Genomic DNA, 16,180 nt, shown 5'->3' with positions numbered 1-16,180 from the left:
ATTCTGATTACTTTCGATTCTCATTCCAATTATTTTCGATTTCAATTTCGATTCCAATTCCAATCGCAAACCACGCCTCCTTAGCTCTTGGTAGTTGATTTCTTTTTTTTTAGAAAAAGGGTCAAATTCTATCAAGAACTAACTAATGGTTTATCTTCTTCGCAAAGAGAGGTAAAAGAAGTGTTAAGGTTTAGAATGGCGTCAATGTAGTGTAAGGAGGTAAAGGTCGTGGATTCATTTGGACCTCTGAATGTTGGGAAAAGGAAGGACAGAGAATGGAATTGGAAAGCAGAGGTTGATTATATTGAGATTGTTTTGAGAAAAGTTGATGATGCAATGTTGAGATTGAGAGAGGAAGAGAGAGAAGATATTGGAGGAGCTAGTGGTCGACTCTGGTGGAGTGGAGGTGGTGAAGCCCAGAGGACCGTTGCAGCAGCTAGCCAGATTCTAGGTGAGTATAGGGAAGAAGATGAATAAGGAGAGACCAAGTGGTGCAGTACAATACTAGTCTATTGAACTTACTTTTTCGACAAGGGTTTTGTTCATTCTCATACACCTTATTTTTCAACAAGAATCTTGTTCAATCTCTCTACAACTCTATTCTATTGTGGCTTACCTCCTATAGTAAAATACCTAATAATCCATTCATCCTTGCAAACCTTGAGAAAAGCATCATCTCTATATTTTGCCTTGTTATTTGTCCATAGATATTTGATTTAATTTCCAGCCTGTCTCAACTTGTGCTTTCCACTCCTTGAATGTTCTAAACACCACACTCTTGTGCTTCATAAAATAGGCCCAAATTTTTTTGGAGAAATCATGAATGAAAGGCACAAAATACTCAAAACCACTTTTAGATGAAGTTGTAATGAGTCCCCACACATCATAGTGTATATATTCCAATTTATCCTTTGTTGTATGCTAGTCTGTTTTGACTTTGCTTTATTTTCCATACAAACAATATTTGCAAAATTAAGCTTAGAAGATTTTATCCTATCGAGCAAATTCCTTTTACGGAGTTCCTACAAATCTTTTTCACTAATTTGGTAAAGGCACAAATGCTATAGAGTAATATTTTCAATATCTAAAAACATAGGATTAGTAACAGCTGCTCCACCTCTAATAGTATTCTCTAATAAAATATATAAATTATTTTTTTTTTCCCTTTATGACAACCATAACCCCTTTAGCGACTTTTAGGGCCTATGCCCTCGAAGGAAAAATCATTGATTCTAATGTGCCTTAGCAAAAAAAAAAAAAACAAAATTGGACTCAAAAATATGCCGCACATCACAGAGTATTCCAACCACACCATCTAACACTTTAATTTTAATAGTCCCAATTCTAACAATTTTGCAACTAGCAACATTACTGAAAAAAACTGCACCTCCATTATAGAGTTTATAAGCGTCCAACCATTTCCTATAAAGATGTATGAGATAGGATAATGCAGAATCTAAAGATCATGTCTTGACAAGATAATTAGTACTTATAGTAACTGCTAGCAAATCACCATCAATATCAGAACTATCCTCTGCAATATTGGCCTAATCGAAATTAGATTTTTCTTTCTTTTTCTTTCTTCATAATCTCGATTCCTCTAATGACAATTCCTCTTCGGATGCCCTTTCTTGCAGCGATAATAACATCCAAATCTTCCACCACAACTTTCCTTTGTTACCGGAATCTTGGTCTCTGCCTCTTCCACATTGTCTTGAATCACTTATAGCCACCAATCCTTTACCTTGGGAATTAAGAACAGGCATTCTCATACTATCAGTTTCCTTGAGAGCTGCAATCACCTCATTAATAGTAAGGGTTTCCTTCTGAACTAATAGAGTAGTCACAAGTGCGTCATATTAGAGTGGAAGAGAGGACAAAAGAATGAGAGACTTATCTTCCTCGTCTATCTTAACCTCAACATTTTGCAACTAAATAATGATTTTATTAACGATGTTAACATGATCTCCAACATCTGTACTTTCTTTCATCTACAAGTTTCATTCATCATACTAAATTTTATATGAGGTGCGAGGCCCAAGCAGATGGTGCTTACTGCCTTCGTCTCCTGATCTTTCTAATCTTCATTAGACTCTTTTTTTCCAGCTTTTTTTGTTTGTTTTGCAATGCTTTTACCCTTGCTGCACCAAAATATCCTTAAACATTATGCCATAGGCTAAAATTATTTTTTTCATCGAAGGGCCCCACCTCAAACTTTACAATTAAGACTCCTATCATCATGCTGAATTCCAACTATTAAGAAGTATAATAAATTTGTAATAAAATATTGCCCGAAACAACTGCAGATTCTGTTCCAAGCTTCACAACCCTCGACAAAAATTTAAATCTTGGATTTTGAATAATATAGATCTTGATTTCAATAATCCCTAGCTGAATCTGGAGCTTTGATACTACTTGTTGAGTTTTGTAGTGGATATTTTCAGCAAAACAGCATGAAAAATGAATCATAGCAACCACAAAAGAATACAGAATTTAACGTTGTTCAGCAAAGATTTGCCTACATCTATAGAGCAAGAACGTTCTTCACTAGGAGAAAAATTAAGGAAAATACAAGAAAAATTCTTGCTTAGATTTAATCACAAACCCAAGCCCTATAACGTTTGTACACCCCTCTCAGCTCTGTCTCCTAACCCATGAAAAAAAATATGAAGGCTTTCAATCTATTTTGGTGCAAATAGAATGAAACCCTATATTTTGGTGCAAATAGAATGACACAATATCTAAAATAACCTCTGAATGAGCAATATACATTCCATGATGATTATGGTAATTTACCAGATCAAAAAAGACAATTATGATAATTTGGAGGAGAATTATCATTGTGATTGGAAAATTGTGGTAATAAGAGGAACTCGAATGCATGATATGTTCCATCATATAGCGTTCTCATGGATATCAAAGACTAACAAGAATTATCTTAACACTCATTGTACTCTGCATAAAATAACATAATTCAATTAAATCCATGACTCAAAACTTAAAGGAATTTTTTCTAGTATCCCAGATGCTCCAGAACATCAAAATTTAAGACCGGCACACCCTTAATTAAGGAACTTTAGCGCTTTTCACCTGATCTGGGAAATAAAACATAAAATTATGATGCTTGATAAGCTGAAATTTTTGAAAGCAATATTTTCTCAAGAAGTTGACAAAATATCTAGCTTGAATTTTGAAGAAGTTAGGAGCAAGCAAAACACCTGTAAAATCTGCTGATTCCTTTGCCAATATGATACATTGCAATAAAGAACTTGATTGATATTTAGATGTCATGTTCCATATATTTCCTTAATGAAAACATCAGTTGGGGATCTGGCCCCTCCATTCTCCTTAAAGAATAATGTCAAATGCATGAGCCATGAAGCAAGACACAAGCAAAAATTTGGTGCTGATGTGCCTTGCCTTATTCTAGGAAACATAATTGTTTGTTATTTCCTCTAATTTTGAGCTTTTAATTATTGCAAAAAATATAGTATGATGAATGAGAATAATAATGGAGAATACTGTAATTGCTATGCTTCCGAATTATCCCCAAAAATACGGTTGTGACATGTTGAGTCACAAGGGTAAGGACAATCAATCTTTTGGAAGGCAATCCGATCATAAAACCAGTCTCCAACTGCCTTCGCAATTGGCTGCACAAAAGAAGGAAAAAAAAAAGAAAAAGAGAGAGTTACGGTTAAAATATATAGTAAAATAAAAAATTTGACGACAACTAATTTCTGTAACTTTTGGCACTCAGAAAACAAATAATCTGACCAGAACATTTTATACTCCACCAAAAGGGATATTGATTGACTCCCTCAAGAACCCAAATTTCAAATCTAACATGATTTATGGTAAATCAGAGAAAGAGGGTAATGCTAAATTAAAAAAGACATGAGGATGAGTGCCATGTTGACACTAAGTTGTACCATTATCTAAACAATATATAGCATATGGTAATGGATCTTACCATCTTCTCAAGCACAGGAGAATCAGAGCTTAGCCATGTCTCTTGCATTTCTGACTGGCAGTGGGCATAACAAGAATTTATGAACATGCCTGTAGAAGAAGACCTCCCAAATCCAGCCAGTGCATTTAGAAATTCTGTCCTGAAACCTATTATAGCAAATGATTTTATCAATAACATCACTAAACTGAGCAACTGATTGCATAATCTTCAGAACAGTTATCTGACACTTTACAACCCTATCTCACTGCATTTTGATATACTTAAACTAAGATGGCTCACAACTTGTTGCAAATGACTGAATGCAATTAATGAATCAAACCAAAACAGACATCTTTTGTAGATTGTAACACATTCTATCCACAAGTTTAATTGCTAAAAACAGATATATGAGTTTCTCAGATGCTTTTTTGTTTTTTTTTTTTCTCTCTCCAAAAAAGGAGTAGATTTTTCACTAAGTTAGAGTGTTAACTACTAACCCTGCATGATTTGAAGTTGAGGTGAAGAGCACTGCTGTATATCAAGCTTGCAGTAATGCCAGGTACCATGAGGATCAGCAACACCTGGTACCAAAATATTTCTTATCTGCAATGGAGAGGCCTAGATTTCAGTGATATGTGGTTTGCATCATCAAGCAATGGCTCGCTCATGCTGACAGGAAAAATGAATACAGAAGAGCAAGACTGGAGAATTTTTTATTATCATTATAGATCAAAAGATAATCTAAAAAAGCTATCTATGGGAACATTATCTGAATCATACATAACTTGAGCGCAAGAAAGGGAATTTAATATGTCATTAAGAGAACATTTACATTGACTATATTCTGTCTGGCACATGCATATAATTGCTTGTTCTAGAAAATCTTTTCCTGGTTTAGTAAATTGACTTACAAATCAAACTGCACGATAAAACACACTTGGTGCAACAGTAATTCATACCTGCCATGAATCATATGCAGCATTTAATATGAAAAGTGGTGTGTGTATCTGCTGCACCATGTTTTGAGGGAAAAAACACTGCATTTTCATTTAAAGTGTTGGTAAGATAGTACAATAAGGTATTTGAAATATTTGTTGATTTTAGACATACATACCATACTAGGTGTCAATCTTGAAGTGCATGAAGATGGCAAATTCTGTGCTGATCCCTAAAAGACATGCATGAACCAGTCAACTGGGGTAAAAAATAGTTACAATGAACACCAGAGAGAAAAACAATAGCCTCAATTGTGAAGATTTCACTTCCTAGATGTTTATCTCTAACGCGAAACAGTAGAAGCCTTAAAAATATATTAAATAAACATGCATTACATGTTATGAAACTATTAGGGGCATACATGTGTCGTGACCACATCATTGAAGAAGGCCTTAATGTGTTCTGCTCCAGTAACATCCTTCCTGTTATTGACAAGATGCCAGCAAATAGAATGGAAAGTAAGAATTTGACATCATAAGTTAACCATGATTAGCAATCTTTATCCATATTTTTGAAGTTGGTCTTTTTTTAATGTATTTTTGGAGCTGGTTAGAGGTGCGAGTCAAACACTCCGATTAAAAGATCGGGTACACAAAGGATGAATAACTTACATATCGATAAAATAACCAGCATCTGAAAGACATTTAGCTCTGGTACCCAAGGGTAAAATGGCACGGAAGTTATCACAATGCAGTATGGATGTCAACCCTCCAGCAGAACAGCCTGAAAGAAGAGCCTGCAATCACTATTAGGGTCATAAAGGAAATTCATAGGAAACAAAAAACACTAGGCCATGAGAGAAGCATACATTTTTTGCCTTGCTCATTCCCTTTGCAAGTAGATCTTCCATCACAGCAAGCCATACCCTTGCCCCTCTATAGTGAAGGTTGGTGGCCTAATCAGATGCATGAGTGCAAACAAAGTTAATTTACATATGTTCCAAATTTTGTACATGATCTTAAGCTAAGTTCATGAGCAAACCTTTCTATTCTCACATTTAACAATATACATAATATTGCGGCAAGAGAAAGCACACTGAATTGAACTTACAGGATTTACTCTCTCTACATCTCCAGTAAATGATGAACCATCACAGTAGCGAACCTTGACCTTGTTCCAATTGTAAAAGTCTGGACATCACATTCCAATCAACTGAAGTTACCAGGAAATAATTTGAGACTGAAAACTATTCATTGAATGAATATTGGTTTTGATAGCATTAATACAAGAATAGGGAAGTGCTCTGTGTTGATGTATTTGGAGAAGGCAATTATGTATGCTAGAAATATAACAATAATTTCTTCTACTGTCTCAACATTGTTTTGTTATTAGAAAAAACAATCTTATGGCCTTGAAATGTCAGTTTTTACAGACATCACCATTTGTATATAGGCTCTTTTTTTCTTTTTTTTTTAATGTCAGAATCAGGGAACATTTTCTTTATAGTTGAGAAAATTTGATGTACATCCCTCTTTGTTACAACAAGAAGAATTCATTGCACTTCAATTCGGCAACTTTCACAGTAAGGGCCAATTGTAGATATTCATCATTGTCATATCTTTCAGTAACACTGACTGGCCTTTTGTGAAGATCCCTGGGCAAAACAGCTCATGGATTTTTCTTTGGCCTAATGCAGTCAAAAATGTTCATTGTTGTCACCTACTGATCTGTTTTAGGAGTGGAGAACAGGGATCATGGTGCAGATCTTTGAAGCAAATTGAAATTAAATCATGGGCCATTAAGTTGTTCAATCATTATAATTTTCCACATCATCTAAATTTACTGACATGAAGCTTGGCTTATAGATCTATATAGCTTGAAACAAAAATTTATCAATTTATCTTAGGTGCAGTATACATGAAGAAAGAGACAGATTGGACTTTTTTCCCCACTTAATGGTTGAAATGAATACTATTTTGGAATTAACATGAAACATTATCATCTGATGCAGGTAAAGTTTCTAATTTTTGAAGTTTTAGTTGAAATATAGGTTGCAAATGTTTTATCACTACAAATACTAAAGTCTTGCAATATGTCATAATTTGGGACTGGTTTAGAAAATCGAAAGAAGTTAAAGAGATACAATGCTGACTTAACAAACATCAGAGAGTTGTTAAATGCCATACCTGGATTAAATGTTTGCCTGTTGTTTAAAATCCCAGAAAAGGCAATCTGTTTCGCCATGTGCCTGGAAGAGCCCAAGCGGCTGTTTTTGCGGGCTAAACAAGTTGTGACATTGTTGCACCATCCGCCACCCTGATAACTAAATGAAAATGGTATTAATACTGAAGTGACATCCATTGTTGGTATGTTCGGGAAAAAATGTTTAATGATCTCAGAAACAGAGTGAAGACAAATCTCAATTGTAGCGACAACACAGTTGCTCTTTTGACAAAGAACAGATGCTATGAACATGCATGAGCCAGGAATAGATATTGGCTAGTATATTAGATCAACAGTTAAAATATAGTCTGACCTCAATATGCACCAACCAATTGTTCACCCCTGATCCAAAACCTGGAGACAGATGATAAGCTGGGGGACTTCCATCCAAACAAACTGCATGATGCATCAGATAGATAAAATATCAGTCCTTCTGTGTTAAAATCCAACCGCTAAAAGAGGAGACAAATTGGAAAAGGAATATCACTTCAGAACATACTCAAGGATGCTTGTTTGGTGCTTAACTATTTTATTTAAATCAATGAAGCCAACTAAGATGGGAGGAGAATCCTAAGTAATGATGAATTAATCTCACCTGCTCCTTTGGCCAGAGCACTTTCAACATACGTGATATCCACAAAGTACCCTTCTGCTTTCAGAAATATCAGCAAACAAATCAGAGCATAAATCCATGTACGCAATTCAGCATCTACCATTCTGCAGAATGAAAGAAATATATATAATAATTCAAGGTCTGTGGACTCAGGATATTTTAAAATTGGTGGTGCAGTATGAATTGATGTATTGACAATAGAAGTATAGAGGAAATTAGATGCTCTAGCTCCAATAACTCTTGCATACAGAAACAAGTTGGATTCCTCGACTAATTCTCCGACATTTGGTTGATCCAGTTTACTCATAGTTACTACTTTAAAACTTTTTTGAGTAAAAAAAAGTTATACAAAAGCTTTAAAGTACTAATCATGAGCTAAAATATTATTTTGATATCGGAAGCAGTAAATTCAGAATTTGGCAGTTTTAATTTAGAATTTTTTTTTAATCATGACATTGTGGGAGTAGATCCCTAATAATCAGAAGCAAGAATTGATCAACTTTCTTTTCTTGAGAGAAGGGAAGGGATTTCCATTAACAAAGAGAGAGAGAGAGAGGGGGGGGGGTGGGGGGGAAGGGAAAATGCAATTGATCTAACTTTCAGTGCACAGCTAAATTGTGGGAGAAATATGTTCCGGGCTTATTAAGAAAATCTTCTTCCTCACTGAGTGCTTAACAAATTTACTTATTAAAACATGTTATGCAATGAAATTTCACCAGGTGATTGAATATTGCATAAGCTCAAAGCCACCAAATTGTATTACTTTAAGTCACTCGACGTTCATAATACAAAAGCCAATATAGTTCTTTTTTCCCCTCTTATTTTTCCCCTTTGAATCCCATTGCCTCGTTTTCCTTGGCTAAAAATTTAAATAGCAGGCCTCCTTTCAGATGACACTTGAAAAGTGGAGACCATCTTTAGATTGTTTGCTCGAAATGAGCTCAGAAGCACAAATTGGAAAACAAAAGCCTTCTACTGTGAAAAACCAAGAAGAAAAAGAATCTTCTATGCATAAACAGATGGAGAGGAGTCCTTGACAGAACAAAGAAGGCTGGCAGAGAAATTACTGAAGATTCAATGAAACTAAAACAGTTAAATTGCTAAAATGAAAATCTAGCAGTAACTTCTATTAGCAGTAACTTCTATTGACGAGAATAAATCCAACAATAAAAATAAGAAAACTCGATATATTTGCAGGACCTTAACTGATTGATATATGTGTGTGCCTGTTAAGGATGAAATATTTAAAACATTCTAAACATTTTTCTTTTAGAAATCTAGTCCATCCCTCATTCACTCAACGAATTATTAGATAAAGTTATTAAAACGTTCCACCAACTTTCACCATATGATTTCCCTGGCCTGGGAAAATCCATGCTTTTATCCATTTTATTCATGTTTAAATCCCAATGACCAAAGCCATGCTTCCTTTGCTCACAACTTCGAAAACAGAGCTTCCCACCTAAATTCCCAGATCTCATTGCAGGCTCACTGAAAAGAATAGACCCAAAAAACCTCAACAGGGGAAAACCAAGATCATTCTCTGACACAAAAAAATCCAAACAAAAAATTATATGAAAAGAACGCAACAGAAAAAAAAAAGTATAAAAAGGAAAAGAAAAAAATCTTCCAACCAATAATTGAGGAAAATATATAGGAAAAGGTCCATCTTTGAGCTCGTATTACTGAAGTCGTTGATTTCCGACACTTCCAATGACAGAACCAAATCGCGTTGACTGTATATTTCCCCCGGATTTTTCTGTGAGAAATTAAAAAACGACCTCTTCTGATCGCATACATCAAAAAAAAAAAAAAAAGAATAAGAAGAAGAAGGGAAAAGATCCATTTTGAGCTGATAGCATGCAATTTTAATACTAAATTCATCGATTTCTAACACTTCAAATGAATAAGACAAAAATGATCTCTGCCCGTATCTTACCCAAAACGATCTATTTTTTTAGAAAAATCACATTTTTTTCTCCTATAAAAACGCCGATTAAGAAGAAAGGAGAGAGCAATGGATTGAAACTGAGGGAGTCTGCAGAGCCTACCTGAAATTCGAAGGCTCCCCGCCAAGTCCGGCAATGGACTCTTTCCCGCCGGAAATCTGTACAAGATCCCTTGTTATATGACGGCGAAGGGACAAAAGACCCCTGCTCCCATATTAAAATATTAATTTATCCCCTCCGATACTTTGTCCAAATGAAAAGTTCTCCCGTACATAAAAAAAAAAAAGCCCGGTAGCAATATTCTCTTTTCAGCACCAACTAAAAATTACCTTCTTCCGTGACTCTTATTTGGTTGATCATATATATATATATATATATAGCCAGTTATCACTTGCACAGTATATTATATTTGGATAAATAATTGCTAGAATAACTGGCTAAAAGAGTTTTTCCAATAAAAAAGATTTTTTTTTTGTGTCGGTAACTAACATCACCCGCTGAGAAGAGAATAACCATGACAAGAAACTATTAAAAATGATGGTAATTGTTGGAAGTAATTACCAATTTGTACTATTAACAAGAAAAAAATAAATTTTAATCGCTTTCGTACGAAAACTCTATGTATAGACATTTGACCATCTCAATATTGGACAATGTTTTTACGCTTATCCTATGTACTAGGATGAACATCAAAAAGATTCTGCATCCATAACCTAGTCTAAAGTTCATCAATATGATGTCTTCTTCTATCTTGAAGAGATCATCCCAGTATTCAGAGGATTCCGCATCTTAATCTCTTATTGACTTCTCTTGTTCTCTAATGTGACAACTATTTCATTTTGGATAATACTTGTCGGTGTACTCGGTTATAATTCTTCTATTGTGTAGTCTTTTTGTTATTATTTATCCACATATGAGTTATTACTTTATCTTAGTGTTTTCTTTCTTTGTGATATTCTTATCTTGTTAGGAGGTTCAAATTTTTTTACTAAGACATAGAACTTCCTTTCGTTGATCGATCATATTTATTTAATCAACGTAGCTGATCTGAAACACCTGCACCCCTCAATCTATTGATTTAAATTATCCTCGCATTCTTTTTTTAATTGATAGGAGGTCTTGTGTTTTTGCCTGTGCATAATAATAGTATTTCTCTTAAAACAGCCATGTCCGATATTTCTCATTTTCCCATTTGCTAAGGGTGCATTTGGTTAGCCATCAAAAAAATATTTTTTTTATTTTTTTAATTTTAAAAAATAAAAATTAAAAAATAATATTTGATAACATCATAAAAAATTAAAATTAAAATAATTAAAATAATTATTTTATATATAAAATAAAAATTTTTTATTTTTCAAAATTTACTTGTTTGTTTTTTTTGCTTCTACACATTTAAAACGTCAAATCAAAAAGTAAAGAGCCCGAACTCTTCTTCCTCGTCGGGCTCTTCACCTCTCCACCCACTTCTTCCTCTTTTTCTGAACCCTCTCTCTTGTCGAACTCTTCACTTACCATCCTCAAATATTCTTTTTTACTTTATAGCAACGTAATTATCAAATATATTTTTTATTTTTTTAACTTAATATTATAAATTAAAAAAATAAAAATATTTTTTAAAAATTAAAGATCAAAATATGTAACCAAATTCATCCTAAATGATTGTCTGATTTATTCTCCATAAATAATTAATCTATTTTTTTTCAAATATCCATATATTAAAGTTCCGCACTTATTCAACTGCTTATACTAAAGTAGGGCAATACTAGGCAAAACATAATGCTACATCTTACAAATAATTCATCACACAAATATGGTAGAAGAGGATAACAACTATTTCAAGTAGGTCTGATTTATTAGAAAATGATTAACTTGTAAAGATTCAAAAGAATGAAGGTGCCATTGTATCATGCTAGAAAATTTTTTGACAATTATATCAAATAATTTAGGATCAAAGGTTAAGGGGAAAAGGTTATAGTATGATAAAAATATTGGGAAGGGGTGAATGGAGAAAATTATAATATGATTTAAACAAATCTAGCGAATTACTAAACTTGCAATCTAGGCAGATTTAGGCATGATTTTGGAGTAAGATATGCCACATCTTGAACCCGATTAGATGAGAAGATAGTAGTAGATTCTTCTTTTTTTTTTTTTTTTTCCCATTCAAAATATCTTTTCTATCGCAAATCAATAATATTAAATTTTACTTCTTGTTGCATTTCTTTTGTTATTCTACATTATTTTACTATTTCCTTATCCATATAAATAAATATATAAATAATTTTATTTTATAGATATTTATTTGTATATTTATTTGTATAGTTTTTTTTTTATAGAAATATTTATTTGTTTTTATATTTGCAAGGCGAGACGCGGAAAAGTCCCGGACGGACCAGGGAGGTTGATCCTCTTATTCGCTGTATTTAATGGTGGCGGAGATATTATTATTATATCTTTTATTATTTGACCCACACGGCATTCGGTCCTGAGCCCCGTGAGCCGCCCCGTGAGCTCCATTAGCATGCACCTCCAGCGCATTCGGTAGATGGGGTTTTTTTTTTTTTTTTTTAATATTTTTTTATTTCATATTTTCAAAGCTACCCTCATCTTCAACTTATTTTCATAATTACCGTCCATCTCAAAATCACCAACAAACGATTTCACGGCCATCTTGGCCCTGAGGTGGCTTGAGCCGATGATTTTAAAAATCACCGGCTCAACCGATGATTTCACTTTTTTTTTTTTTTTTTTTTATGGGAGGCAGACGGAGGGCAGAGGGGGAGGGGGTGGGGTTTGGTGGCCAGCGGGCGGTGGCACAGGTGGGGAAGATGGGGGACGACGGGGTTGCGAGGGGTGGGGGTGCGCGATCGGGGACGGCCTGGGCGGCATGGGAGGTCGAAAGGTGGAGTGCGATCTGAGGAGGGCGAAGAGGGTTGCGGGGGGTGGGGGTGCATGATCTGAGGTGGGGTGGATGGCACGGGGGCGCGGGGAGCCATGGGTTGGGGGGAAGAGGCAGGTCGACCGGAGGTGTGGGAGGAAAGGAAGAGAGGAAAAGAAAGAAAAAAAAAAAAATAAAAGAAAAAAATAAAAAAATAAATTTAAATATTTTTTATAATAAAATATTTAAATAATAATAAATTTAAATAAAATTAATAAATATTTATTTATTATTTATTTATTTTTAAAAATATTTTTTATTTATTTTTATTTATTTTTTATTTTTTATTTTATTTTATTTTTTATTTTATTTCTTTCTCCTCCCTAGTGGCTTTGTGCTGAGCACGCATTGCCACCCCTTAGGCGCATATCAAAAAGTTAATTTGAAACCATGATTATCGCTATATTCTGATGATGTCAAATTATTATTAATCATATTATAATAATTTATTATTAATAAAATAATAATAATTTATTATTAATCAAATTGTTGGTTTGATACTGCTATATTTTCAAGTGTAGAAGTTAGGACATGTAAAGTTTTTTCATATGAATGTTCGAGAGCTAAATAATTTCAGATTTCTATGAAATTTAAAATCCCACTTACCAGTCAAGTCAAGAATCTACATAAAAAAATTGAGAATTTTTTGAAGTCTCTGGAAAGAGAAACCATAGTTTTTTCGAAGACTGTACAAGATACCTGTTTGCATATTTTGATGGAGAAAGTCAGGACGTATAAAGTTTTTCTAGATGGATTTTCGAGAGCTACATGATTTCAGATTCTTATGAGGTTTAAAATCTCACTTATCAGTCAAATCAAGAATCTACACAAAAAAATTTAAGAATTTTTTGAAGTTTTTGAAAATAAAAATTATAATTTTTCTTAAGACTATGTAAGGTACCTGTTTACAGATTTTGATGCAGGAAAAAAAAAACCGTGGCAGTGACTTGATTACAGGAGCTATATCGTATCTTTAAAATATAAAAAAATTAAAATACAAAATACTTATTATGAATATAATATTTTTAGAATAGATATGATGTGAATACAATATTTTCATTCAAAATATCAAGTTTTCAAATCTTATATTTTTCTTCTTCTTTGAGCTATCAACAGAAAAAACAGTTGCCATTGATTTAGATACTCTAAGAAAAAGTCGGAGATGTCCCGACGGCTCTGCTAAGAGGAGAAACTTACAATCTGATCCAATTGCCTCGCCTTTTATCAGAAGAATGCCTGCTTTGGCTGTTTAAAAAGTGTAAGACTTGAAAATCTATTTAGAAGAACCTTATACATCCTGACTACCTGTATCAAAATCTGCAAACAGGTACCCTATATGGCCCTCAGAGAAACTACGATTTTTATTTGTAAAGACTTTAAAAAAATTTTAAATTTTTTATATAAATTTTTGACTTAACTGGTAAATGAGATTTTAAATTTCATAAAAATTTAAAACTATTTGACTTTCAAATATCCATCTGAAAAAATCTTATACATCCTAACTTCTGCACCGAGTATGCATCACCATCCCCCTTAGCGCAGATTAGAAAGGCTGTTTAAGAACCCATTACAGGGGAGAATATAAGGGTCCTATATGTGGCCTGTCATTCTAACGTCACTAAGACTGTTTAAGCTCAAGATTGTCATGAAGGAACTTGAAAATGAAAGTAGTATCAAACTAGCAATTTGATTAATAATAAATTATTATTATTTGATTAATAATAAATTATTATGATTTGATTAATAATAATTTGATGTCATCAAGGTATAGCGGCAACTATGGTTCTGAGTCACCTTTTTGATCTGTGCTAAGCAGGGTGGTGGTGCATGCTCGACGCAGAGCCGCGAGGGAAGAAGAAGGGAATCGAAAAAAAAAAATAAATAAATAAAAATAAATAAATAAATAAAATATATTTTTTAAAATTATTTTTAGAAAAAATTATTTATTAATAAAAAATATAAATAAATAAATAAAATATAACAATATTTTTTTCAGAAATTCACCTTTTGAAAGGTCAACTCAGTAGAAATATTTTAAAAATATAAATAAATAAATAAATAACTAAATAAATAAAATATTATAATCATTGTTTAATACTTATTATTATTATATTGTTTAATACTTATTATTTTTATTTAAATTAATTATTATTTAAATATTTCGTTACAAAACAATATTTGATCAAATAATAATAATTAATTATTAATCAAATAATAAAATTTAATTAACAAAATAATTAATTTTTATTCATTTATTTTTTAAGAAAATAATAATATTTGTTATTATTTAAAAATTTATTTTAAAAATTTATATTATTTTATTATTATTAAAAATATCAAAATAATTTTTTTAAAATAAATTTTTTAGTATTTTAAAATTTTATTTTAAAATTAAAATTTTTAAATTAAGATTTTTTTTTAATTTTTTCTCCTTTCATTTCTCCTTTCCTCCCACCCCTCCGACTGACACGTCTCTGCCCTCCTACCTCCCTCAGCTACATGCCCCTGGGCTCCCCACGCCGCCCGTGCCGCCCCTGGCCGCATGCCCCCCATGCTGTCCGTGCCGCCCTCGATTGGGCACCCCCACCCCCAGCAATTCTCTCCACTCTCTCATGGCCATGCACCCCCTGCCCCCCGACGATTGCCAGTCGGTCCAACGATTTCTGAAATCGTCGGTGCAGCCAGCGATTTTATCCTGATGACATCAGCATCGAGATGACTGTGAAATCACCGGTTGAACCGACGATTTTAAGATGGACGATAGTTTTGAAAATAAGTTGAAAGAAGAGATATTTTTAAAATTAAAAAATAAAAAATAATTAAAAAAATTCGTAGATGGGGCCATTTTTTTTTTATTTTTAATTTTTTGGGGTAAAGGGCCGTTTTCATTTTTAGTTGCCAATCAAAAGACAGAGACCTGCTCGGTGCGCTAACGCATGATATCAAGGCAATAGCATCTTGCCACGTGTCCTTAAGACTGCTGATCCGATGAAAAATGATATCCTGCTGCGGCGCATGCACAAATACGAAGATCAGTCATGGAGACCAGATCCAAGATGATCAACATGGCTTATTTCTCCTCCACACGCAGGTCCAATAGATTATTGCTGAATGGTCCGATTGGGGTCCCACCTGATTCCCAATCCACGTGGAACAAGGCGGAGAATGGACTGGTTTCTGCAAAATGTCCACCACCACCTAATCTTATTTTATGATCATAATAAATCATATTGATGTCTTATGTTTTGCGTCTGCAACAAAGTAGAGGCAGGCATGATTCAACAAAAATCAATCATTAAAGTTGTGGGTTCTCAAACAACCACAAAAGAATCGATGAGCTGAATCAGAATTACAGTTAAAGATGGCTCCGGTTTCCTTTTTACCATGGGATCTTGGGCTGCATAGAATAGCGTCCTTACCATCAAACACCAAATAATAATGGATCGACAATTTTTTTTTTTTTTGGTTTTTGATGGAGTCTTAGGTACTTGACTGAAAGTGAAAATTGTCAGAGAAAGCAAAATGTAGGTTTGAGTTTGAAAATGTAATCTTATATTGATGAAAGATGA

The 16,180-nt window shown here is 33.4% G+C and overlaps 1 protein-coding gene across 5 annotated transcripts; it reads right to left on the bottom strand.

Moving 5' to 3' along the window:
* Positions 1-3,251: 3,251 nt before the first annotated feature.
* LOC105060830 (pectin acetylesterase 8) lies at positions 3,252-9,969 on the bottom strand. Of its 5 annotated transcripts, XM_073256904.1 has the most exons (14): positions 9,776-9,969; positions 9,359-9,510; positions 7,707-7,828; positions 7,425-7,507; positions 7,075-7,204; positions 5,999-6,078; positions 5,757-5,843; positions 5,560-5,684; positions 5,310-5,370; positions 5,067-5,120; positions 4,912-4,989; positions 4,450-4,555; positions 3,974-4,119; positions 3,252-3,653 (listed from the first exon to the last, which is right to left on the bottom strand). In XM_073256904.1, exons 3-14 carry the CDS (start codon positions 7,825-7,827, stop codon positions 3,531-3,533), a joined length of 1,194 nt encoding a protein of 397 aa, XP_073113005.1. In that variant the 5' UTR covers position 7,828; positions 9,359-9,510; positions 9,776-9,969; the 3' UTR covers positions 3,252-3,530. The 5 variants fall into 5 exon arrangements, with proteins under 5 accessions (XP_073113005.1, XP_010942975.1, XP_010942978.1 ...); XM_010944673.4 differs by lacking the exon at positions 9,359-9,510 and having other exon boundaries at positions 9,776-9,967; XM_010944676.4 differs by lacking the exons at positions 4,912-4,989; positions 9,359-9,510.
* Positions 9,970-16,180: the final 6,211 nt, after the last annotated feature.

Source organism: Elaeis guineensis, chromosome 4 (assembly GCF_000442705.2).
Source record: "Elaeis guineensis isolate ETL-2024a chromosome 4, EG11, whole genome shotgun sequence".
NCBI classification, from domain to species: domain Eukaryota; kingdom Viridiplantae; phylum Streptophyta; class Magnoliopsida; order Arecales; family Arecaceae; genus Elaeis; species Elaeis guineensis.
This window is presented reverse-complemented; position numbering and strand designations above follow the sequence as displayed.